Source organism: Magnolia sinica, chromosome 12 (genome assembly GCF_029962835.1).
Source record: "Magnolia sinica isolate HGM2019 chromosome 12, MsV1, whole genome shotgun sequence".
In the NCBI taxonomy this organism is placed as follows: Eukaryota; Viridiplantae; Streptophyta; class Magnoliopsida; order Magnoliales; family Magnoliaceae; genus Magnolia; species Magnolia sinica.
The window spans coordinates 1,389,949-1,417,475 of record NC_080584.1 but is presented as its reverse complement, the minus strand read 5'-3'; the positions used below and the strand labels follow the sequence as shown (position 1 = coordinate 1,417,475).

General features: G+C 40.4%; 1 protein-coding gene across 2 annotated transcripts; it reads right to left on the bottom strand.

Annotated features, from left to right (window-relative positions):
- Nucleotides 1-22,893, bottom strand: LOC131220747 (putative hydrolase C777.06c). 2 transcript variants are annotated; one of them, XM_058215562.1, is made up of 10 exons: nt 22,621-22,891; nt 18,555-18,690; nt 8,455-8,582; nt 6,760-6,907; nt 6,562-6,667; nt 6,169-6,227; nt 4,624-4,659; nt 4,195-4,304; nt 2,761-2,824; nt 1-352 (listed from the first exon to the last, which is right to left on the bottom strand). In XM_058215562.1, the coding sequence occupies exons 1-9, from the start codon at nt 22,836-22,838 to the stop codon at nt 2,767-2,769; spliced, it is 999 nt and encodes a 332-aa protein (XP_058071545.1). In that variant the 5' UTR covers nt 22,839-22,891; the 3' UTR covers nt 1-352; nt 2,761-2,766. The 2 variants fall into 2 exon arrangements, with proteins under 2 accessions (XP_058071545.1, XP_058071544.1); XM_058215561.1 differs by lacking the exon at nt 2,761-2,824 and having other exon boundaries at nt 22,621-22,893.
- Between the last annotated feature and the right edge of the window lie 4,634 nt (nt 22,894-27,527).

The following is a 27,527-nucleotide window of genomic DNA, read 5'->3' as shown; positions in this document are numbered from 1 at the left end:
TTGACATTCAAGCCCCCCTCAATGGTGGGTTTTTAATACCTTATCTTTTCGTATTTGGAATACATTCAAACACAAACAAACGGTTCCACATGAATAATGTGAAACATCGTTTTCCGTCATCCCCTGTTCAATGATAGAATTTTCTTCTCATATTTTCAAACCTAAGTAACCTTGAATGGTTGGTTGGAGTTCTACGGGCTGACCGCCGCTCCAGCAGTGTTCTCTATGTGGCCTTATTTCTACCTCAGAATGGGGAGACAAGAAAAAATTCTATACCTTTTAACAAATGATTGGATTGATGGAAACAACAGAGATTGTGGGGCCCAGCTCCAGGTCGCCCTTCAACTTTGACCTGCAGGTTTAACATGGAAACAATCAATCATCCATTTTCCATTGATGCATCTCTTTCCATCTATTAGACTGCATTATTGATTTGAATCGCGATAATTTGCTGAAATCCATACTGAGGAGCCAGCATGGTTGTGAGACTTTGATGATTCTGTTGCAAATCATTTGAGTCAAGCAGACTCAGTCAGACCCGATACGGTATGATACCACAAGCCCTGACTCAGGCGAGTCATGACTCGTTCAATCGAGTTGCTGTCCAAGTTGCAGCTAGGTTACTTTCAATTGGACTTGCAAGACATGCAACTGCAATTTGAGGCCTATGAAATGTCGACACAGTCTAGTAATTTCCTGTTTCGACTGAACTGAATGTCCCCAGTTTGATTTAAGCTCATGCATCCAAAACCACGGTTTTAAAAATCAGCCGATACATATCATGTATCAGTCGTGACTGATATGATAAATTGATGCTTATCGTAGATCAAAGAAAAATCACAAGAGAACTAAAAAAGAGAGAACATATTTTATTATTTACTTAATTCCTTATGTATTTGTGAACAGTTAAAAGTATTTTTGATTGAAAAACAAACATATGCAAAGAATACGATATAGAATATTATTTCAGTATTTCTTTTACCTTTAAAATTTTCACAGTGAAATGACTGATAAATGGGTTGTATTGGCAATACACTCTATAATATTGTTTATCAATGGTTGCCAATATGGAAACGATACACGATTATTTGAACCATGCCCAGAGCACGATCTTGGCATTCTAAAGTCAGTAACCATTTTAACGGATTAGCTACAAAATAGTCAATACAGATACACCTATCACTGCTGTCAACATACGATCTGCCTTCGCAGGATAAGGATGAGAAATAGTTCAATAGAACTCAATGTGTCATGATGTCATCCAACCCCTGTTCTATTGCATGTGCGGATGTTACTTTTGGTTGATTTTGATGGCCTACCTAGGGCTGCCATGACCAATGATCACCTGGATTGAGTGATAATAGCCATTCAATGGGAGTACGCAAATGGATGGTTAGTAGCAATAGGCATTATTATAATACTCCTCTCACCCTCCCTCCCTCCTCTGACCCTTCTGAAACATCAGATCATAGGGGCATCAAGACGCCATCTACTGACACCTCTGAACTGTTAGATCTCATGGGCAGCAAGATGCCAACTACCATGAGGCAAACAAATGCAGTGGTTAACACTTTGGAATCTCGCTTGACTGGTTGGCAGGAATAGAATCCTCTCTGTTGACAATCTGCATGAAAAGGGTTATAGTGCTCCCAAATGTTTGCCTTCTCTGCATGAAGTGTGAGGAATCAGTGGAGCATGTATTCCTCCTCTGCCCTTTTCTAAAAACGATTTAGGATGGTATCCTCAATGTTCTGTGGGTTATGCCGAATTCCATAGAGGCAAACAAATGCATTTATTCCTCCGGCAGGACAATTGTAATCCTTCGATCAGGGCCCTACAGATGTAGGACAATCTTACACACACACACACAAAAAGAGGGAATATTAAACCTACAGAACATTGAGGACAGAGAGGACACCATCCTAAGTCGTTTTTACAAAAGCGCAGAGGAATAAATGCTCCACCAATTCCTCACACTTCATGCAGAGAAGGCAAACATTTGGGAGCACTATAACCCTTTCCACGCAGATTGTCAACAGAGGATTCTATTCCTGCTAACCAGTCAAGCAAACAACGCTACCTTCAGAGGGGCCCCATACCTCCAGACCATCCTAGCTTATACACTATTGCCTATGCGAATTTATTTTTATTCATAAAATAATAGAAATTAACTTTTATTTACTTAATACTCACTTTTCTAAAATGTTAAAATTTTCATATTTTTATTGAATTTTTATGTTTTATTTATGTATTTTCTCATAAATATATAAATTCAAAATTAATTTCTTGACCGACCAGGTCGACCCGCCAAGTCGACCCAATCCAATGACAGTTCGAGTCCAAGTTGGCAAACTAAGGTGAATTAGACATCAGATTCAATACTCTGGGTCAGCAAAACCGAGTCAACTTGGCTGAGTTCCAAAATGGTCAGGTGAGATTCCGAACACAGCATGTAGGCATCCGCAAGGACTAACTCGGTAAGTTGCAATTGGGCTGGGTTGAAGCATGTCTCCAAATCCAGCCAGCCAATGAGTTCACACTGGGCTTGAGCTGGCCCCACCAGCCAAATACACATCATACCAATGTTAAATCAGGCAGGCCAGGCAACTTGTTGGGACATAATCTAGGAAAGATGCAGTCCCAGGTCCTCAGGCCGGGTCCCACAAGCCTATCCAGAAACCATCATATTGAAGCAGTTCTCTACATTGAGAAGGCATCTCTTCAATGAATAGTAGTTTCTAAAAAAACTTAAGAACTTACCTTTCATTATAAGTCGATTGGGATTCTAAGACCATCATAAGCAAGCTGCACCGGGATCCCTTCTCTGAATGCAGACAAATTCAACACAAGATCAGTTCTCTACTTTGAGAAGGCATCTGTTCCATGTTTCTTGAAACAGTGTTAAAATTTTGGAAGCATGCATAGGATTAGGTTTGCAAGCCCCACATGCCTGTGCGGTATTTAAGCCGTGCATAAGATGGCCCCAACTGTGTAGATGAATATATGAAAAATATGACCCTTCACTCATCAGGCAGACCACACAAGTTTGTTGAATATGGACAGTCGGCAAGTTTTCTTTTCAGAACCTCCATTCTTTTTTGTATAGGTTGGTCGACCTGACGAATGGACCAGCCTGATTTTTGCATATCCACATCTTAATCGTGGGGGACACATCATACACCCAATCGGATGTCCCACACACATGCCATGCTGGCATGTGGATAAACATGCATGTGGAGATAGAAAACCTCTGAACATGAAATTGTTGGAATTCAAAGCTGGACAACCAATTCAACAGGAGCTCACCAACTTTATAACAAGTGGTGAGCATTTCATGAAGACTAAAGGAGGAATGCTAATTCAACACCCTTGTTGCACCTAAGGGCCCGTTTGGACGGGTGGATTGGAAGGGATTGAATGGTATTAGGGTGGATGGCATAGATTTCAAGGTAATGATGGTGTTGTCAGTGGATTGTCTTAAGATCCATGGGATTGCTATATCCCCGGATTGCTATATCGAGTCTGTTTGGCACGCCCGGCCAATCCCGGGATTAAACCTTCCCGTCCCTTCCAATCCCTCGAACCAAACACGTACCAGGCAAATTTGAACGGATTAGGGTGGATTGGATGGGATTTAAAGGTAATGATGGTGTTGTCAGTGGATTGTCTTAAGATCCATGGGATTGCTATATCCCGGGATCAAATCACCCAGTCTGTTTGGCACGCCCGGCCAATCCTGGGATTTAACTTCCAATCCCTTCCAATCCACCCATCCAAACGGGCCCTAAGTTTCGATGGATGATGTGGTAGAACTGTACAAGATCTTTGACTACTCATTCGATAAGGCCCACCAACTACAGACCATGGCCCAAAAATAGGCAATCAGCATACCAAAACCACTCGAATGGAATAGATCCCAAAAAATGGGTAGTGGGCATTCCATTCCTCAATTTGAATGGTAAGGATCACCCAGCCCGCCTGATTTTTGAGCCAGGCCCTTATATGGCTGGGCTAACTATAAGTGGTCTAGATCATGACTCTCATGTGCAAAAAAAATGCATACAGTGAACATCACTTTAACTGAAGTACTCAGAACCGAAGCCGCCTGAGTTGACTTGATTGTGCCCAAGCTGTTCGGTGTAATTTCAAACATTGAATTGATTGAATTGAAATGAGGGGTCTCTTATTCCAAACCTTCTAGACCATTCCACAAGAAACTCATTGTCCTTGTGGTGATCAAACTCATGGGTCATGCCAATGAACAGCGCTTGCTTCGGGCATATCCTCTTCACAGCATCAAGAGACTGAAAGGAGAATGTATTAGTAGCAGAAAGGAGATTGTAGAGTGATTTAATGTTAGAACTGATCACCTACAACTTGTAGCATGTTAACTTAACCCACAATGCCTTTCAACAAGAATGTTGCCTTTGAAAATATCTATTATTTTCAAGGGCAAAAGTGGAAACAACTTATCAGAAGGCACAAAAAAAAAGGTGATGCACCATGTGATAGGTTGCAGTTTATCACTTCTCATTTAAAGTAGGCTGAGATTCAAATAAATTGCAAACTGGAAAAAAATAAAATAAAATAAAATAAAAGATTTAAAAAAGAATGAAGCCCAACCTGAGGGAAGCAAAAGTGAGTATTATGTGATCCTTTCTGCAAAAATTAAAAAAACAAAAGAAAACAAAGAAAAAGGTGTCAGAAATATATCAACCATTAGACTTTATCAGAAAATATAAAAAGTACACGAGAAGGATGCTAAATTTTGAAAAATGTGGAAGGCAATTTAGGAAAAAACATTAGGACCTGTTTGGTACATGCCTAAAAATGAGTTTATCTTGTTTTAGTTAATTGTAATTATGTATTAGAGATCTTCTTCTTCCTCTTCTTCTTTTTTTGCAAGGATAAAAAAAGTTACTCGAAAACGAAAATCATGATCTCTCATACATAATTATGATTGACAAAAGTGAGATCAACTCATTTTTAGTCATCTAAAAAACAGGTCCTTAATCTTCCGCCGCATCCCATTCTGTTTGGATATGTATATGAAATCTTAGTTAGCTATCAAGCACTCTTGGTATACATGGACACTTGTGCGAAACCAGGACCACCCATGTATTTGGGCAGTGCCATATTGGGCCCTGCACCTGAATCACACTGTTAAAAAATAATTTTTTTAGCAGTGGCTGAAACCACCCAACCGTTTACTGATTTTCCCTGAGGGGTACTGGGGCCAAGGTGTGCCATAACGGCCATTTCATAATGGTAATGGTGCCAATCATTGTGCGTTACAGGGTCGTAATGGCCATTACGTAATGGTAATGGTGCCAACCATTGTGTGTTACAGGGTTGTAACGGCCGTTATGGCCCATATAGTTACAGTAATGGTAGTGGCCATTATGGACACCATTGCCATCACGGTATACCATGACTGGGGCCTCACAGATGAACAGCTGCATCCCATTCATGGACACCAAGAGCGGCAGAGATTCAGAGCTTGATAATGATGTCATTTTCAGGGGCCACCACATCTATCGCCCCGTGTTTGATGTCTAACAAACCAACATGCTTGATACTAGTTACATAGGTGGCAAGCAGTTAATAGGGAGCTCTTCAGTTGTCAAACTTTTTGGCTTGCATAGATATTCAACATTTTTTAGGGATAGGATTCAGTTAGACAAGCTCATTATTAGATGGTTAGGATACTTTGATAAATATATTCTTTGGTTGGTGGCCCATCAATGGGTGAGGGCATGGGATCAGTGGCTCAGAACATCATACACATAGGGGCACATCTGATGCCCCGTGTTTGGTGTCTAACAAAACAATATGTTTGAGACTAGTTACATAGGTGGCAAGCAATTAATAGGAAACTCTTCAGTTGTCAAACATTTTGACTCACATAGATATTTCAACCTTAAATTGATTTTAATGGATTGGATTCTATGATACAAGCTCATTATTAGATGGTTAGGATGGTCTGACAAACACCTTCTTTTTTTTTTTGTTAGTAGTGGCCCATCAATGGGGGAGGGCAGGTGATGAATGGCTCAGATCATCATACACATAAGGCGCATGGATGGTGCACAATATGGAGGCATGAAATTCTGTGGCTTTTGAGGCCTAGGATTCCTTCACTAGATAATGTCATACATATCAACTGACCTTGTATAGGGTGTCCAAGATGAGAAGATCCAATTGTCCTGCTCCAGTTTTTGAAATAACTGCAGAACCAGAATTTCCATGAGAAACTATGAGAGAAAAAGAGAGAGAACTAGGCCGAGGTAAGCCCAAGATCGACCCATTTAAATCCCAGGGCTACAAATTAGGCCCAGCGCTGGCCTGCAGAGACCTGGAAGTTAGACCCCTGTACCAGATTCAGGTTCAGGCTGGTTGAATAGAAATGTCATTAAATTCAAGCATGGCCCAGCCCATGTATTCTTTGGGCCCAAAAATTAGGTCCAAGCCTGGCCCACGAACCTAAACATTATGTAGTGGGATTGGCCCAAGAGCTTGATGGTCCTAGTCCACATTAAGTAAAACACCAGCAATACTCACCATATTCTGTGCTTTCAGGGAAACGTGTAACATCAGATATATATGCAACTCTAGATTTTTCTCCGAAAAGAAAGCCTAAGGAAATATAATCCTCTCCATGCATCACCTACACAGAAACAAGATATTAGAAACAAGATGGATGTGGATGATAAGTAAGAAGTTACAATGCAGCAGAGAGGTGGAGTTAGAACAATTAACTGGCAAAGGAACAAACTGAAGGCCTGATGCAATAAACGGCTTCTCACAGTGGCTCTCGATTATCTTCCACTCGAGCTGAGCGACCCGCCTCACTTCTTGGCCTTCTTTTAGTTTCTTCTGAACTAAGTATGGGAATTTTGCAGCAATGCTGATTTGCAAATAAAATGAAGATGTGTCATATAAACGTTATAAGAGATTATATGATCTTAGGTCATATGCATGATTGAAGTCTTCTTATGGAAAATTACTCAGAATACACTGTGCTACCCTGAGTGTTTGGAGCTATGGCCTTGAAAACCAATGTAAATCTTATCCATTGATGACACGGATGGTATCCAAGGATATCGATGATCATGATCATAGATCATGATAACCATGATCCTAGATGGACATGTGATTATGTCATAGTTAATATGTGGAAGTATCCAAACATATATAAACATGGGTTTCTCTGGTTGTCCTTGAGAGTGGACATAGCAGTCATGATGAAGAAAGAGTTGTGGGCCATGGATCTCAATACCCTATTATTCCACGTCTATTGTGTGGACAGCTCTAACGTCTCCCTTGGCCCTATTCCAAGGGCTGACATGTGGCTCCCATCCTCTTCCGCATCTAAGATAGATATGGGAGAGACTTCTAATTGAAGGAATGACATAAAAAATTTGACAATTTGTTAACGGCACCAATCAAGTAAATCTTAGCCATAGGATTTTAGAATTTTCTTCCTAGAAATCTGAGAATATTTGAAAGGGGATCTATATGACTATAAAACTAAAATTGGGTTTTTGAAGAACTTTTATTTTTTGAAGCATTTCAAAAGCCCAACACCAAGGGAGGATCCCTCCTCTCCATGCCCTCCCTCCTTCCTTTCCCGTCTTTCTAAGAGGGAGTGTGAATGGGATTCCATCAGATAGCTTAAAAAATAGGTTGATCAACTTGGCAGGTGGGGCACATGAAGAGCAGACATCCTGATTTTGGGGGCATGGGAAACATGGTGGGGCCTACTTGATGAATGATTTGGACACAACACTGGCAAGCACATGTGAAGTGCCTTCCCTTGTTTGCACACAGGTTTCCTATAGTATTCTACTACAGTAGGATTCATTCTTTGAGGTTAAGAAATCCACATAGAAATGCCTCCTGCTGTTGCATAACTACAGAAAAGTTTTATGCAGCAGACCGAAACATGGGTTTTTTCTTTCTTCTTTTCTAATACTCAAGGGAACATCAGAAATTCTTTGGGGGTTACAGCCACAAATTCTTTTTGGCATACTCAAGTAATTTATATAATTAGTAGTAAATCTATGAAGCTCCACCGAGCCACTACCAGATGACAAAACCTGCGAAGAAAAGCAAGATGGCTAACTAATAGTGCCAGCCCGTCTTATCTTTTATATAAAGGTATTTTATTAACAGAACTTATTTTTATTATTATTTTTTTTAGTTTTTTGAACACTACATGAACATTTAATCGGTCAGAATGCTGTAACTGCAATCCTGGCAAAAGATTGCAGTCCCTAGTCAGAAATTAGCATCGGGACTAAAAATAGTGTGCTAATGATAGCATATATCATCCTTCTGGGCATTTCACAATCACATATAATCAACATTGGTGCAGGATCAGTTTTGTAACTGGATATTTTAGCACAACACTTGCAAGTCCAGACAAAACAAAAAGAGCTGATGGAGTGATACCTGTCCATTGCAAACTGAGTGAGGTAAATAGGAGTGGGATCGATATCATTTGTTGGACTATATGGTTGTATTGCACGTATATCATCCAGACCAAGAACTGCATCCGCATGTTCATGAGTCAAAAGAATCTGCATTTAGTAAAATTCAGTCAAATTTGATCATTAACAGGGGTGGGTTTCTTTTATCAGTGATAAACAGAGAAGATAATAAATAACCATATTAGAATCATTATGGAACTGTTCCACGTATTATCCCTCAAGATAAGACGACATTCTGTACAGGCCTCAGGTGCCCCATTTTCTCTGTTTCCTATACTACGTTAATGACCATAAATGCATAACTAAGTAAATAACCACGTGCGTAAGTATAGGGCCATGAGTGATAGGGCTCAAAGCTCTAGCGCACAGTAGCAGGTGTAATTGCAATCATGTACACCAGTCAGTCTGGTTAATGGGATTATAATGTAGCCATCTGGGCATGCAGCACTGTAGAATTGCAATCTGATGGGTACAAACCTGCCCATGCACAATAATTACAGTCCAGGGTTCTGCACCCTATCAAAATTGTCCAGCAACCCAAGTTGAAACTTGAAACATCTCTATATGGAATTCTAAAAACTTGTTATGCAACAATAGAATGTAGATCATCCCAGCACATAGGGAAAAATAGCAATTTATCATGAATGAATGATGGATGAAAGAAATTTTAATGCACAAGAATAATGTGTTTATCATTATTTCTCAAACTGGTCATCTTCCATTGCATATAAACTCAAATTTGAAGCAATCATCTTCTAAGCATTATCCCAACTACCAGGGGTCAGCTAAATTAATCCTATTATGCCATTCCACTAAAGACCATAACTTCACTTAGACCATAGGTCATCAAGTCTTTTCTTACTACCTCCACCCACACCTTCTAGGCCTTCCCCTTGCCCTTTTAGAGTCTTCAGTTTGTACACTTCGAAATAATATAATCAGAAAAGTGCTTTTTGTGCTTGGCCTAGATCAAGTGCCACGACATTTGGTGAGGACATCTGAGCAACATACCAGACGAGGAGGGCTGAGCCAGTCTCCTTGTGGTTAGACCACCATTACATGGGCCCTACTTGGCCCAATTCACATTTCCAGCCACGTTGAAGACCCCACGTGTATGTTCATGCATCTTTGAAGACCCTGCACGGGGAAGATGCATGTGAGTTGCATATAGGAGCTTGATGGACAAATCAACCGTTGGATCGAGTGGACACGATGATCGGACCATTGGATTATCATCATTGGACATCTTGATCATGGATTCCCATGGGCCATGGAAAAGTTTAGTTGTTTATCTACACGTGTTGTTATTTTTTGTATAGCTCATATTTGTATTGAGATTAAGGAGTTAGGAACAATTTTTAATTCGTTAAGCGTCTTTATGTTGACAATCTTATTTGAATGCGCCTTTTTTTGTAAAAGGTCTTTTCCGAGACTATAAAGGGTTTGACGTCCTCACCCTAGCCATTATGCATGTTATGAATGAAAGAGGTTTCTCTCCTTTTGCTTTGAGATTAAGCAAAAAAAAAAAAAACATTCTATGATTGAATTAGTGGCGCAAAACCACAAGGAGTGGTTCCCTAGATATATTTTCTACTTTTCTCTCTTCTCAACAAGGTATCATATTTTCTTATCTTCTTCTTTTCTTCCTTCTTCATCTCTTTCTTTGTTATCATTGAAAACCTAAATCGACCCATCCTAAGCCCAAACCAACCACAACCGACGATTCTTTGTTGTCCGTACAAATGTATGGATGCATGTACGGACGGCCTTGTATAGTGGCCCCCTTGTTTCATCACAAATGCCCTTCCCTTTCCTTCCCTTCCCTCTTCAAAACCACTAAACTAATTTCAGGAAACCCTAACCTTAAAATCCCAAATTCCCAAATCCAAATCCCCAAAATCTGAAAATCCCTTCACCAAATCATAAATCCCTAATTCCCACAACCTGAAACCCATATTCCCAATTCTAGAAACCTTAAATCTTAAATCACTAAAACCCAAAATCTGAAATCCTAACCCGAAACCTCCCAAAACCTCGACCATAATGTTCCAAACCCTAATTCCTCTAAAAGCATAGATACCCCAAACCCATTTCTCGCATTCCCTAGCCTTCAAACCGCCCTAACACGTCAAAACTCTTACAAAACACATGATTTCCATTGAATTTGTATTTAACCCTGTGCTAGGATGGGGGTTCTATCTCCCATAGGTCTCGGTTAATCAATTGCATTATGAGATTCGCATTGCAGGACTCTCATAGGCTTGAATTTGGACATATCATGAATCTAAAATTTCTGAATTTATGGTAAATTAACTTTATTTTGTCACTCCATTGCTCTAGTTAATCTGTCTTTTAATTTCATGGCATCATATTAGGTTAGATCATTCCGTCCTGCATCAACATTACAAGAAATATTTATTTCTTTGTAATTTTCTCTTTTTCTTTCCCTTGATAATTACAAGAGCAAAGTGAGAATAGCTCATGAAATTTAACTTTAGCTCTAAGTTATTTCAATAAACAAAAAGTTTATAAGCTTAGAACCATGCTCAAAAATGTATGGAGTTCACTAATTTTGAAGTTCAATATAAATAGCCATGCAGTTAATCACTCATGAAGACTCTTGGGACCTATGGAGGATCAAGGAAGAGCCTCCGCCGGAGCCGACGAAGTCTCTGCAGCCTTGCCCGGAAGAAGGTACACAACTCAGCTTCTCCTGCGGAGCACCATCTCGAACGCCTGCCACCCCTACTGACAACTGCGGCGGAGAAGATCTCTCTCTCGCCCTCTACGTGACACGTGGTGACGCCCTGTCGAATCCACCGCTCTCGTCTGACGTAGCTAAATCTTGTGCGTCCACGTATTCGGACAACTGGAGACTTCGGCCGACGCATGGTGCGGTCGACCTTCTTGTTGATTCGAATAATGGGCAATCGGCCTTTTATCCGGGGAAGGGTTGCGAGCATCCGCTGGGTAAAGAAGCCATCGTCCATTTGGCGTCAAAGGGTATTAATGCCCTGCCACGTCCCCCTCTTTTGTAGGAGTTAGCGACTCACGTGCCTACTTTGTTTTCTACACGTGGACGGGAGTCACCCATCCGGGCCTTTTCTTCCACCTCGAGCAGGCACTTACACCTGGACCCGGATCCGAATCCGAAACCTTTCTTACCTACTGTCCAGTTCCCCCTTAGCACCTTGTCGACCCCCTCTATTGTTGTTCATTCAACACGTCTTGACTCCCCTGCGCTTGGGTGGGAAACTCCAAATCTTCTTCTCACCCTGACCCTTTCATCTAAGCCTAGCCCCTCTTTCGATCCAACGATCGACTCTGCTGGGAGTGACACTGCATCAGAATATCAAACTCGAGCTTCATCTCCCTCCAATTCCTCTCCTTGATCGCTCGCCGATTCGGAGCTGGGTCTGATTACGCTATTTCAGGATAATCTCTCTACTGATATCCTAATGGCAGAACCTCTGCAGATGATTGCGGATAATCAGGCGGAGAATCAAACTACGGAAATGAACAAGACTGAGCTTTTGGCAAAGCTCCAGAATAAGAAATGGATCAGAGATGCCATTTGGAAGTTAGGAAGATCTCTAGGTTTGTCCTTTGGAGATCGTTTAGAAGATTATATAGCTCTATTTCAATGTATCGAGAATAGGGGGAGACCCTTGGTTAAGCACTCGTCTACCGGAAAACAACTGGCAAAAATCTCCACCAACCGCGAATTACAGCGTCTGGAAGCGACTCCTGGGTTTATAGCAACCTCATCATCTAAATCCAGGAGACAAGGAGCCCAGGGCAGTAAAGTTAGTCAATGAAGATAATTTCTTGGAATGTTAGGGGTGTTGGCTACAAGCAAAAGAGGAGCCTAATTAAAGCTACCCTTAGCAGATGTAATCCGGATGTTATATGTTTTCAGGAGACGAAAGTTCCCATCTTCAAAGACAGTTTGATCTCTTCTTTATGGAAGGCGAATGATGCGAAGTGGGTGACCTTAGATGCCATCGGCTCCTCGGGAGGGATTCTGATTACTTGGAAATCATCCAAGTGGGAACTTTTCTCGTCTTGCTACGGCGAGTGGTCGGTGCCCGTCAATTTCCAAGATAAGTCCTCCCCCTTTTCTTGTCTTTTATCTGCTATTTATGGGCCTAACAATGATGCAGCCAGGGAAGATTTCTGAGTTGAGCTGAATCGGGCCAGACAGTCTTTCATTGGGCCGTCCTGCATGGTAGGTGATTTCAACATTACCCGTTTTGCTGAAGATCACTCTAGAAAGAGAAGGTCGACTCCTACAATGCATCAATTCTCCGATTGGATCCAACAACATCAACTGATCGATCTTCCGTTACAGGGTGCTCGATATACTTAGACCAATGGCCGACTTAATTCCATTCAAACTCGCCTTGACAGATTTCTTGTTTCTCCCAAATGGATGGAGTCGTTCCCCTATCTTTAGCAAACGACTCTTCCAAGAACGACGTCTGACCATTGTCCTATTCTTCTTTCCGTGAAGGGTGAAAACTGGGGTCCGAAACCTTTCAAGTTCAACACATCCTGGCTTCAATCTGAGAGCCTCCGTCAGAACATTATTGAATGGTGGTCGAGTTTCAAGGTAGATGGCTATGCTGGCCACCGGCTTCTCTGTAAACTCAGACTTCTCAAATATAAGATTAAGGAATGGCGGGATCAGGTTCTTCAAAAAAGAGAGGCTGGAGTGGAATTTCTGATGTTTGATCTTCAGCAAATTGACGTTGAGGCAGAAGTTGCTCCGCTTTCAAGCGAAGCTCTGTCCCGAAGAATTAGCATTTTCCAGAATTTATCGAATATAGCTCTGGAAGACGAGGACTCGTGGAGAATCAAATCCAGATTAAGATGGATTGCCAATGAGGACAGAAATACTAAGTTTTTCCACAACATGGCAAGGATGCAGGCGAGGGCAAAGACTATTATAAGTATCTATGATAATGGGATCACAATCAAAGACAAAGCTGAGATCGAACGTACAGCCATTTCGCATTTCCAACATCTTCTCATCGATGAAAATTGGAAACGTCCGCTTCCAGATAATATAGTTTTTTCCTCTTTGGAGCAATCTGTTGCCGACTCATTAGAGGTCCAGTTCTCAAAGATAGAAGTCAAAGCTGCAGTTGATGCCTTCGTGGGGGATAAATCCCCAGGGCCAGATGGGTTCCCGATGAGTTTCTACCAGGCCTTTTAGGAGGTTGTCCGTCAAGATGTTATGACTTTTGTTCATGAATTTCACGCCAGAGGTTGGCTCTCGAAAGGATTAGGAGCCTCTTTTATTTCTCTGATCCCAAAAGTTTCAAGGGCTAGCACGTTTTCTCAATTTCCCCCGATCAGTTTGGTGGGGAGTCCCTATAAAATCCTTGCGAAAGTCTTAGATTGTCGCCTATCAAAGGTTATCGGCAGACTCATATCCCCCCATCAGAACGCTTTTATCAAAAGCAGACAGATTTTGGATGGAGCCCTCATTGCCAACGAAGTTCTCCACTCTTGTCATAAATCAAAGTCTTAAGGGATATTCTGCAAACTGGACTTTGCTAAAGCGTATGACAATGTTGATTGGAATTTTCTTCTCTATATGCTGACTCGAATGGGTTTTGGAATTAAATGGAGAAGGTGGATTAAGGCTTGCATCAGCTCTGCTCATTTCTCCATTATCCTAAATGGATCTTCGAAGGGCTTTTTTAAGAGTTCCAGAGGTCTTCGCCAAGGGGATCCCCTCTCCCCCCTCCTCTTCATAATCGTCGTTGAAGCGTGTCTCAGATGTTGCTTAGAGGGCAGGCTCATGGTCTCCTGCGTGGTATTTCAATGCCAAGTCTATCAAACCCCATTACTCATATCCAGTTCGCCGATGACACCCTTATTTGCTCCAATGCTTCGTCGGACTGCATCAGTAATCTCCTTATTACCTTGCGCTGTTTTGAAGCGGTGTCTGGTCTTCGGATCAACATGAGCAAACCAAAGATCCTTGGGATTAACGTTTCCCTATTGACGACGCAAAATCTCGCCGATTTGCTCGGGTGTCAGGTGGATTCGTTTCCAAATTCCTTCATTGGTCTCCCCCTGTCCGTTGGACCTCCCCCTAAACATGTGGGAAAGAGTCGTTAATAAACTTCACAAAAATCTGTCGACGTGGAAATGTCGTTATCTATCATTGGGTGGGCATTTGACGTTGATCAAATCTGCCCTCTCTAGTCTTCCTCTTTATTTTATGTTGCTGTTCCGATGCCCGCCCACGGTTAGGAAGATGATCGATAAAATTAGAAGGGACTTCCTCTAGTTCGAGAAGGAGAATCAAAGGAAATTTCACCTGTTGGAGTGGAATGATGTTTGCAAAGTTTTCAAGGAGGGTGGTGCAAACATAAAAAATCTGAAAGTCATGAATGCGGCTCTGCTTGGGAAATGGGCTTGGAGATTTGCGACTGAAAAGGGTGCCCTATGGACCTCGATCGTTAAAGGAAAATATGGCTCTTCTATAGGGGGTTGGTGGCCGATAGATTCTTCATACTATAAGGCATCGCACATTTGGAGAGGCATCTTGGCAGCTAAAAATTCGGTGATTGCTAACTGCAGCTATTCTCTTGGTAACGGTTCTGCCATCCGTTTCTGGAAAGACCATTGGGTGGGTGAAAAACCGCTGTTTCTTCAATTTCCTCTCATTTATCGCCTTTCCCTCGATAAAGATACTTTCACCAACAGATGCTATTCCTCTTCTCTGGCACAAACTGTCTGGTCCATCAGATGCATCAGGAATTTGAAGGATGAGGAAATCATTGAATTCACGAATCTGCACGATCTCATATCGAAGACTATGCCTCTTTGCGATCAGTCCGATGAAGTAGAGTGGAAATTAGACAAATCTGGGCTTTTTTCTGTTAAGTCCCTATATGCTCTCATTCTCCCTTCCGCGCCCTATTCTGGCCTCGCCAATCATTTCATCTGGAAATATCTGGCTCCTCCAAAATTCATTTGCTTTAGATGGCTTGCAGGTCGTAACAGAATTCTCATGATTGACAATTTGGCCAAACGCGGTATGCAGTTAGCTAATGTATGTGTTTGTTGTATGCGGGAGGCGGAAACCATCAACCATCTTTTGGTTCATTGCCCCTACTTTTATCCTTTATGGACTGATATTTGCCAGAGGTTCTTGATATATTGGTGTAACCCCGAATCAGCTGTCGAACTACTTGCAGCTTGGCATGGCCCTAAGTTTGGGAAGCTCAATTCCGTCGTGTGGCGCTTGTTCTCGTAATTTGGTGTGCCATTTGGATCGAACGGAATGATGGATGTTTTAATGATAAATTTTCTTCTGTTTCGTCTGTGGGTGCTAGGGCTAAGAAGATGGTCATAGAATGGGCAACGAATGTGAGGGATCTGTGTAATTTTGATTTCAGTTTTCTAGGTTGTTAGGGCGTTTCTACTATCTCAGCAGCTTCGCTTTTCTTTCTTTTCTTTTTTTTTTCTGTTCTCTTTCCTCTGTATCCTCTTTTCCTTTTAATGCATTTTCATTTCGTTGCCTTTTTAAAAAAAAATGATTACATGTTTGGAAATACAATGGTATTTTGATTGTCCAATCCCACGTTTGGGATCAAATTCTTCATTTGGGAAAAACAATGTATTAAGTGAAACCTGCATTTGCAAGACCATGGAATTGTGATCAATGGACTAGATTTCATAATTGATGTCAGTCACCTGTATACATATGCAACTCGATTGTCCCGTGTAAAGGGCACATATTAATGGACGGCGTGGATAACAAACATGCATCAACGTAGGGCCCACAGATGTAATGGATTTCGAAGTCCACCATAAATCCTGTCGTATCTCCTGTTGGGACTTACATGATACCTGGATTAATCCAATCCTTCCCATTATTTCCAAACGCCAGATGGAATTTACATTGGACCAAATGCAACCTAATCACACGTTCCAAACAGGCCTTTATAATGAATATTGACCACGTGAACCAGTTTTCAATATTTTTATGATGAGAATTGTTGTGAAATCTCTTACACTAAACTTTAACACCTATTTCTATGAACTTCTAAGATGAAATGATGCACCATAGGAGGTGAAAAGGAAGGAAAATAGAAATGCCTTTCCCCAAGAATTTCTATAGTCTTTGACAATACGCATAAGGCCATAGGAGTGTGGAACTATGTCTAGCATCACCTTATACCAAAGGATCATACAGCAATCACATATTTTTAATAGTTAAAAGGCTGTGCAAATCGTGGCACAAATTTTCTTAGGTAGTTCAAACAAGGACAAAAGTTAAAGAAGTTTTGGAGTCGCATAACAATGAATACCTGCTACTCACAAAAAAAAGATTTGCTTGACACAACTCTTCTTTCTTTTTTTACATATATTATACATCGTTGAATTTTCATCCTAAGTTTAAACACTTTGGCTTTACCTCATTTTGATTAAAAGTTTTGGAGGGAAACTTGGTTCTTATTGTTTTAGATGGTAAGGTCCTCATCCCACATTGGATGGAGATGCTTCTCCACTACCTTAGTCCTTGTAAAAAGAGGTTTAGCTTTGAGGACTAGAGTCCTTTCAAGGGGCATTCAATTTTCTTAGCCAAGGCTTCCTTTCGTTGTAGAGACATATATGCATATATGCATTCATGCAAAGAAACACCACAAAAATCCTCAGAAAAAACAGTACAACAGAAAAGTAAATATGGACTGTTTCCTGACTTATTTTGCCTGAAACATCCCGAAAAACTGACCAAAAACTCCTAGAAAAATCATCATAGTTCTTCTAAAATCAAGCTCTTCCAAATCCCATAACTTTTTCCCTTCAAGAATTCATTGAATTGTATGCTAGCGACATCACTTGCACGGATGATGACATCAATAGTGGGTCCAACCAAAACAACCTTTGATCAGCCAAGGAAGAGTACTCTGATGCCAAGTAGAAAGTGGAGTGATTAAGGGAAAAGAGAAGAGAAAAAGCAGGAGGAAGTGGCAAGGAGAGAGAAAGTGTAATGGCTGAATGTTGCGTGTTAGCCTTAATGGACTAACACTATCCTCTTTAATATTAAGCAGATATATAGTACAATACAGACCAAATAATACAGTGCGCACACACATATGAATACATAAACACATATATTTCTCTACACTCATTTCACACACGAGCATGTGTAGCCTAGTGTGCATGCAAGTGCGAGTGCAAGGGCTGAGCTGATCCACATTGTGCAGTGTCAACTTCTGTGTGAAGGATTTGATTTTGATTACGTTTTTGACATTTTCACATATCTAGGTTTTTTGCCATTGGCTTTGTAATATCTTAATTTAATAGGCCTTCAATGAATGTTACTGTTTTGTGACCATTCAAGTCTGCAGCAGCTGAACACGCATGTGGTAGCTTTCTATTTATGAAAAGGGCGAATCAGTTTTGGCAACAGCTGGTGTTCGGTGGGTCTCAGACCGTACATGCACACATCCACAAGTGTTCTTGATCGAGGCTTGTCATATCCAGGAAGTGGTGACACTGCTTCACCTAATTGCATCAAGGGCATTGATCCTAGAGGGTGTAAATTGACTTAAATTAGCAACTACAGTAACATAACTCAGTCCTCCCAAGTCCCAATCGAATTCTTTCATTCTCTTGTTGATTTATTTGTTTTGCATATTCTAATCTTTGAGATCTTAATAGCCTTCGTAGTTGTCATCATCTTAAGCCTTATCCAGTTAAATGGGGTACGCTGATTTTTTTTGCTTTTTTTTGACAATTTATCAATAAATGGCAAAGCCGAAAGAATACAAAGAAAAAAACAAAAAAACAAAAGAGCAATGCTTGGCCACTACGAGCCTCAACTTAAGGGGAAGCAGCCGCCCATTCTAACAAACAGGATTTAGTGGCTTTCTTTTTCAAAAGATAACATATCGAACCAGAGATAAAAATATGGCAACCCTGAAATATGAATGATGAGAACTTTATGTTGTCAACATATTAAAGATTTGAATTAAAAAAAATAAAAAGCAAACAAACAAACAAAATAAAATTCTTCACAAGGATTGAACTCACAGAATCCACACGAGGAATCTTGTGGTGGGTAAACCACCGTAGCACTTGCTCCCTGAAGGTCTTCCCAACATCAATCAGTATATAGTTGTGCTTGGCATCACTTTGAGAATAATCAATTAGAAGCGATGTATTACACCTGCAAAAGGAAGGACCCTAAGGCCTGAACTTTCTAAACTATAAATGCATGAAAGTAGAAGGTGAAGATGGAGTCCCATGATTTAGCATCTTTAGTGTCATAGTTCTCTCTTACCAATAACCACTCCCAAACCATTAAAAAGGAATCTATAGAAAAACTAGACTACTCTTTTTTTATAATGACGTCAGGGTGTCCCCACCCCATTTTAAGGTGAGACTAGTCCCTGCATATGCACGCAATTACCCGCAAACCACATACATTGGGTAATCCAATGCAGGACGGATGGCCTAAACTAGAATTATGCAAATTAATTAATTAACGGATTACTAGAGTAAATCAAAGCACAAAATAGAGCCAATCTACCACAAATCTATAGTCAAATATTCAATTAAGCTCAATTTCAAGACCACATCACAATCTGGTAAAATAGATCCTTAAGGCTATTAATCGGAAATGGTCCAAAGGAAGGTAGAACTTTCATCTAGTATAGGATTTTCGTTCTATATTCGAGGATTCGATTGTGCTTTGCTAGGGATTAAGGTTTGAGTTTGATTTTTTTTAAAAAAAGGAATTTAGGGTTTTATAAAAGGTTAGGGCTAGAGTTAGGGTTAAATAAAATAGAGAAGAAAAGAAAATGATCAATGAGGGGGAGGCTAATCGACTATACGGACATTGTACGAGCATATCCATGTAGTGTATGGGAATGTCCGTACAGTCGTATGGACGATGTGGTGGGACTGGGTCAGTTTGGTCGGTGATGGGTTGAATTGATGATGGTGGAGTTAGGGTTTGAGAAAGAAAAGAAAAGAGTCAATGGGAAAAGAGGGTTTGAGAGGGAGAAGAAAGAAATGCCTAGATAGGAATAAAAAAGATAACTCGGAATCACTCCAATGGCTTCACACGAAATTCCATTCACATGAAGTTTTCTTGCTCAAAGATGCAACGTACAGAAATTTCATTCAATATTTCCATTATACCAAGTCTCAAGTCTCAAACAAACAAACTAACTAATATATATATATATATATAAGAAAACCTAAGCAAACCCTACATCTAGAACTATTCTTGACCGTCTGAATTACTAACAATCTAAAATAAAATTTAAAAATAAAGCAAAAATAAAGATGTGCCACACAGCACAAGGATGATCTCCAATGTGCAACAGGTATGTCTACACATGATCAAAAGCCTTGATGAATGTGCTCCAACGTGTCCATGGGTCGGATGTGCAGACTAGGGTGTTTGTACACCTAAACCTGAGTCTTCAAACATATCTAGCGGTCCGAATCACCAAATTGATGTGTCCAGGATATCTAACGGCATGGTCTAACGTTTGTAACATCCAAATGTGGTCCAGGTCAGGCTGGGTGACGTCCAAACAATCGAAAGATGTATCACTTGGTTCTAAATAAGCTGCCCAAAGGCATCTTCCTAGTGTGGGGTCTTCAAAGATGCACAACCATGCATGCGGGGTCTTTAACGTGGCTAAGAACTCGAATTGGGTCCACTGGGCCCCATGTAATGATCATCCAACCATGATGAAGCTGGGGTTGGGGCCTCAGCTCTCCTCCTCTGATAAACTCGTGTAGGTGCTCGGATGCCTTCATCATAATCCCAGGAAGGGGAATCGAACTCGCGTTTGTGGGGAGCAAACCCACGACGCTAGCCATTTGCCCAAACCCTATGCGGGTAAACTAGGCCACTTTTTAATCTCCTATTTCAATAAAATTAACTATTTTTAATCTCCTATTTCAATAAAATTAACTAACTGAGATAGAAAATTGCACAAATAGTGTATAAAACCCCTGTTGATCCCAAATAGCTGGGACAAGGCTATGATAATGATGTATAAAAACCTTAACTGCCTATTTGTTTTGCTTTTTCTTTTTTTCTTTTTCTCTTGTTAGCTTGTTAGTACACTCACTGTCAGTTCACACTTCAGTGTTAGCCACCCCCACTAGGGAATCGATACCAAGACCTCAGTGTTGAAACGAGCTATCTTTCACTCAATCTACCACTTGAGCTATGGATCTGGGTGTCCTGTTTGTTTTGCTTATTTCCCTTTAAATGTAAAGGAATTGTGTCATTATTACGATTTTACCACTGCCAACCAAACACAGGAATGGTCGAAACGTAGATGTATTCAATAGACAAGTAAATTTGTGATCATTGCACTTTTTCATGTAATTATGGTTTTTTTTTTTTTTTTAAAGGTTGAAACCAATCAGCATCAGCGACATTAGTGTATTTTGGTGATGTTTTGACATTAAAGAAAGGTAAAAATGTCATCATTATGATTTTAGCGCCGACAAACCAAACATGGGAATTGGCTATCAAATGCAATTGTTGTCAGGAGACAAGTAATGTAATTTGTAATCATTGCACATTTCTTTTGCATGCCCTTGGTAACCAGTGAAACAAACAGACCCTTAAAAAAATTCAAATCCTATCCACGCTCACCAATATATAGCCAGATGGAGCCCAAATTACACATTCGACAAAGTTACACAAAACATATCCAACACAAATCACAACAACACTAAAACCCTAAAATCACTCAAATGCCAACAAAGTTTATCGACTTGTGACTGTGATTGAGTTAAAATGACACATCACATTAAATATTCCCAATCTGCATTTTCTGCAGAATCATCGTGGACATAGCTTGATTAGCCATGAATCTCAAAGAGAATTGATCACATACAAGCAAGGTACCACAACTTGTCGTACCATACCATCTTTTCAGCTAACATGACACTGGTGAAGGACATTAGTAACATAAAAATGGTAAGCTCCACCATGAAGATCACTCTTGTCATAAATCAGGTTGTTCCACTCATCAGGTGGGGCACACTATGGGAATCAATGGACAACTGATGGTCTAAATCAATATATAGGTGTGGCCCACCTAGCGAGTGGATCACAGACTGACTCGCAAGAAGAGTGATCGTCATGGTGGGGCCTACAGTTTTCATGGAACTGATGTCCTAGACAAGTGGCATGTTGAGGGAAGAGATGGTACAGTACCTCGGAGTTGGGCTATCACTGCCTATATGTGATATTTCTCAATCTCAAAATACAATGCAACCAACAACATCTGCATCCACCAATCTACATCCAAATCGATCTCTATTCGTGAATGCAGCAAAAATTACACCTTAAATCCCAAAATCTCCTGGAAAAAATAAAAATAAAAATAAATAAAATAAAATAAAATAATCAACCATCTCTGCATCTTCAAATCCTATAAACACTCAAATTTAAACTTGCTTGTCAATCTGAATCTCAAATTAAGCTCAGATCACGGATTCAAGACAGATTGCACCAAAAAGCACTAAAACCTCCCAGATTTCAACAAAAATAACCAAATCCACATCATAAAACCCTAAAAGAACTCAAGTGTCAACTACATTCCTCAATATGAATCTCCAATCAAGCTCATGACTCATCTCACACAATCAACACAAAATCTGCCTAGAAACCCCAAAACCTCACAAAATCAGACAAAGCAGACCAAAGCCACAACATAAAACCCTAAAAAACACAAGTGTCAACTACATTCCTCGACCTAAATCTCCAATCAAGCTCATGACTCATCTTGCAGAATCGACACAAACCCACCTAAAAATCCCAAAACCTCACATAATCAAAACAAAGTAGATCAAATCACCATCATAAAACCCTAAAGAACTCAAATATCAACTACATTCCTAGATCTAAATCCTCAATCAAGCTCACACAATCACCGCAATCCCCATATAAAACCCCCAAAATATCACCAAATATACCAAATCCACACCACAAAACCCTTAAAGAAACTCAAATTCCAACAGCATTCGACGATCTAAAGCTCAAATTAACTCAGATCCACGGCCAACACAAATCGCACCAGAAAAGAAAGAAAGCTCAATTTCAACGAAATCCACTGACCTGTAGTTCGGATTGCGATCCGGAGGAACCGAGAGGGATTGAACGCAGACCTGGCAGGGAGGATCAGACGGCTGTAACAAGCACATCAAGTTGGGGACGGCGCTCGAACAACCCGTTCCTAGAAACAGAATCGAAGAAGAAGAAGAAGATCCGTATATTTTCGAATCTGGATCGGAAATACTTCCGTTTTCTGAGAGATTTTCTCTTTCTGTCCCCATTTCAATGGCTTGCAGGGAGAGAGAGAGAGAGAGAGAGAGAGAGAGGAGGAGCTTCAGGACAACGAGGGAAAAATGGCGGGTATTTATAGGAGGAATATGCCCCGCGTGAAACCAACGGTTTTCTCGCGGGACAGTGGGATTCGGTGCTGACACGTGTCGACGCGAGGAGGCGCGGATTCACAAAGTTCCTTCGGGTGTTTTCCGTGGGCCCAATTCGATATTTGTTGTATATCCACACCGTCCATCCTCACTGGAAGCTAATTTTATGGCATGGGTCAACAAATGAAGTAGATCCAAATCTAAGGTGGACCACACAACACGAAACAGTGATCATTGAACGCCTGCCATTAAAGACTTCCTAGTAATTTTTATTTTACATCCAACCTCGTGGAAAAATATTAGCTTGATTGAAGACTTTTGTAGCCCACAGAATCTTTTTAATATTCAAAACCACTATTTCCATGGTGTGGTCCACCCGATAATTCAATCTGCTTCATTCATTGGTCCATCGCCATGAAATTAGCTGGAAAATGGAAACGGATTGGCTACTCCACATGCCACCATCCAATGGCTGGTGGTCGGTGATCTGTGGACCCACCATGATGTATGTGTTTCATCCATGCCGTCCATCTATTTTTCCAGATCATTTTATGGCATGAGACCGAAAATGAGGTATATCCAAATCTCAAATGGAGCACATTACAGAGAAACAGTGTTGAATGAGCATCGACCATTAGAAGCCCTTTTGGGGCATAAAAGTTTTGGATCAAGATGATCGTTGCCTTTTCCCTTTATTTGTTCCTGTACGACCTAATCAACAGATTGGATGTCAAATAAACAGTACAGTGGGCCTTAGGAGGATTTTAATGGTGGATATTCAATTGCTATTGTTTTCCTATGGCGTGGTCCAACTGAAATTTATATACCTCTCATTTTTAGTATGAGGCCCTAAAATTATATGTAAAAATGGATGAACGGCATGAATGAAACATATACATCATGGTGGGGCCCACAGAGCACCGACCACTAGCCACCGTGCTGGTGGCAGGGGGAAGTAGCCAATCCGTTTCCCTGCAAACTTGGATGAATCCTCACCCAAGCTTCGTGGGCCCACTAGCTGTATATGTAAAATCCATTCCGTCCATCAAGTCCCATCCACAGTTCTAAACCATGAGGATAAGAATCAGCAAGATCGCACCTCAAAATGGTCTACACCAAAGGGAAATAGTTAGGATAGGATCTAACCGTAGGTTCATGCTTGGGAGGACTTTGTGGGGCCCACTGTAATGTTTGTGTTTTATATGAGCCGTTCATTTATTTTACCAGCATTTTTTGCCACGAGCCCAAAAGCACATCCTATGCGCAAGCAGACCCAGTCACGGGATATAGCGGTGATTGAACACCTACTTTTGAAAACTTATAATGGAGCAAAAGTTTTGGATCAAGCTGATATTCGGACTTTCCCTCCACTCAGGTCATTTGCGACCTTGCGATAAAATTAATCATATCAAGGTTTCAAGTATGGGCATCATTATTCTTACGTTTTTTTTTTTTCCTTAGGGCAGCTTGCTTGGGATCTAGGTCTACTTAACTTTTTTTAGTTCATGTCCTAAAATGACCTTGCAAACAAATGTCATCCTTAATAATTTTTATCTTTGACCATCCATTAAACGTCTACTAATCTCACACTCGTGTAAACATAACTTTAGAAGTTCAATTTAACTTGCATATCATTATTGTTAACTAATGTCTTTAATTTGAGGAAATTCGATTGACTCGAAAAAAATTCGGCTGAAAGTCCAGCAACAATGTATTTTGAAATTTCTGAGAAATTCGATTAATTGAATGACAGGTTTGACTAAGTTGAAGGGCAGCCTTCGACTAACCCTAGCTCTGGCTCGACTAGTCAAAGGGCACCCTCGACTAGCCTAAGCTCTGGCTCAACTAGTCGAAGTTTATGCAAACTGCGCATGGACTGCATAAATTTGAGGCGGTTTCCAGACTATTCGAAGTCAGTGCGAAAGTAGGGTTTCAGAGTTCTTAGGGTCATTTTAAAATATTATAAGGCTTTCTAAAGTATTCTAAATGGTTTCTAAAGAGAATTCTAGGGTTTCAAAGGGTGTAGTAAGGGTGAGATTCAAGGTTGTTTGAATCGGGTAAGTCTTTTCTCTTTGTAATTTCTATTTTCACAGTGAAGATCTGTTGCTTTGTGCCGTAGTTTTTTTCCAAAAGGGTTTTCCACGTTAAATCTTTGTGCTCTCTTGTGTTTGCTTGGTGCTCTTAGATTGCTATCTTAGATTCATCTTTATGTGATTCCACAGCTCAATGGTATTAGAGAAATTGTTAGGGTACAAATCTAGATATGCAAGATTAACATCAATGGGAAACGTCAAATTTGATATTGAGAAGTACTTAGGCAAAAATAATTTTGAATTATGAAATATTAAGATGATTAGTTTATTGACTAAGTAAGGCGAAGCTAAAGCAATTTAGGAGCAGAAATCAACAATGCATGATGATGACTAGAATACTCCTAATATGAATGCTTTATCTTCTATCTGTTTATGTATCACGGATGAAGTTCTCTATAATGTTTTGAGGGAGAAAACTGCAGCTAGTTTATGGGCGAAGTTAAAGGATATTTATGCGAAAAAATCCTCTGAAAATCGCCTACACTTGAAGCTACGGTGGTATGCCTTTAAGATAGTAGAGGGTGGAGACCTGGAGGCCCACATCAGCAACTTTAATAAATTAGTTTACAAGCTCCTGAATATTGAGGAAGTGATCAAAGATGAGGAACAAGCATGTATGTTGTTGAATTCTCTTCAGGTATCATATGAGTCATTTAGGGACTCAATGTACACTGCAAATAAAACCTTAAGTGTCGACACCGTTATCTCAGCCCTTCAAGGGAAGGCCACGAGAAAGCTAAATAGCGGCATGGGGATATCTTTTGATGCACTAATTACGAGAGCCAGGAATACTGATCGTGGTACAAGATCTTCAGGACATATGAAACTGTGGGATGACTGGACACATGAAGAAGGATTGTACCAATTCTAAAGCGAAGAAAGAAAATTCAACGACTTCTTCTAAGGAGGTCATGTTGTCACATCTGATGAAGAGGCAAGTGGTGGTGATGTTCTGTCTGTGTCCATGATTGGTCACTTGCACGACAATCATAAAGATGAATGGATCACTGACACAAAAGCATCACATCACATGACTCCTTATCGGAGTTGGTTCGCCAATTACAAGGAATACGATGGTAGACAAGTCTTTATGGGCAATGACAATGCTTGTAATGTTGTGGTTATTGGTACAATGAGCACCACGATGTTTGATGGGATGGAGAGTATCTTGACTGATGTCAGATACATTTCTGATATGAAAAAAAGTCTAATTTCTTTCGGTGCACTCGAGGCTATAGGGTGCAAGTTCATCGATCTTAATGATGTCTTTAAAATTTCAAATGGGGCACTTGTAGTTATGAGAGCGCAAAGGCACAGAAACTTTTATAGGTTGACCAGAAGCACTTCAAAAGGTAGAGAAGTAACAGCTATTACAGATTCCACTTCTGTACGTATGTGGCATGCTCATTTGAGCCACATGAGTGAGCGAGGCATGAAGGTACTATCTGATCGTTGTTTGATTCTGGCATTTAAGAATTTTGATTTAGATATATGCGTGCATTGTATATATAGTAAACAATCTAAATTATCCTTTAAATCTGACAAACATGTATGCAAGAGAATGCTTAATTAAGCTTTGATTTGAATTAAGATATATTTTTACTTTTGTATAATTTATTGTGATTGAAGTTACAATAGATGCTGTGAAGGCTTTTGATATGATCGTATTGACTTTAGAATTATGTGATGTATAGAAATCGTTATTCACCATCGTCTCCTGGGCATGGTAGGATGATTGAATTCCCATACCATCATTGCAATTAGATGGATATTTGAAAACCAAATTAATGAAAAGTTAAAATTCTGTTTTAACTGCTCCATCATCTGATTGGATATAATAGATCTTCGATTCCAATTGAGTTATCATTGAATCAAGTAAATTAATATTGAGATTGTTATAAGTAGATTCATGGATCATTAGTCATTTATTTTTATTATTTTAAAACCATTTTCTAAATTACTGGATTAAAAACCTAAACCAATCAAGTTAGACTTAAATTAATTTTATACTATGTTATCTATTCCCTGTGGATTCGACCTCGGTCTTACCGAGTTATTATTACATCGCGACTCTATACTTGGGGTTGTGAACCGTCAGCTCAATTCGATCAAGTTAAACCCCAGTCAACTCACCTAAACAATTCAAACCAGTTAACCCCTGTCAAAACCCAACTAATTCAACTCAAATACCTGCCCAAAACTAGACCCCAATCATAATCCAAAACCAAGCTTAAGATGGGCGTAGGGTCTTTAGCCTTCAAGACCACCGCAAAGTAAACCGAACAGAACAAGAGGCCCACTAACTATCCCAGGAACTCCCTGTGAAAGCATGGGGGCATTCCAAGTGGTGGGTGTCGCCGCTCACCATGCGGCATCTCTCCTGCTTGGTAGGAGAGGGTACAAGTAAAGCATGCGGGGGTCTCCTGGCTCAATGACACGTGCGTGGGCAAGGGAAAAGACTGCATGGTCCCCCTTGCCTAAATTACATGGAAACAGA

Bases quoted from the DNA above. Each gene is read 5' to 3' on its own strand.
- LOC131220747 (XM_058215561.1), bottom strand. From the start codon at position 22,838: ATGGGGACAGAAAGAGAAAATCTCTCAGAAAACGGAAGTATTTCCGAT. The intron at 4,305-4,623 runs GTTGGGCTTCAT...TTCTCCTTTCAG, and splicing joins CTCACTTTTGCTTCCCTCAG to TCTCTTGATGCTGTGAAGAG. The intron at 353-4,194 runs GTTTGGAATAAG...TTAAACCTGCAG, and splicing joins CTTGTGGAATGGTCTAGAAG to GTCAAAGTTGAAGGGCGACC.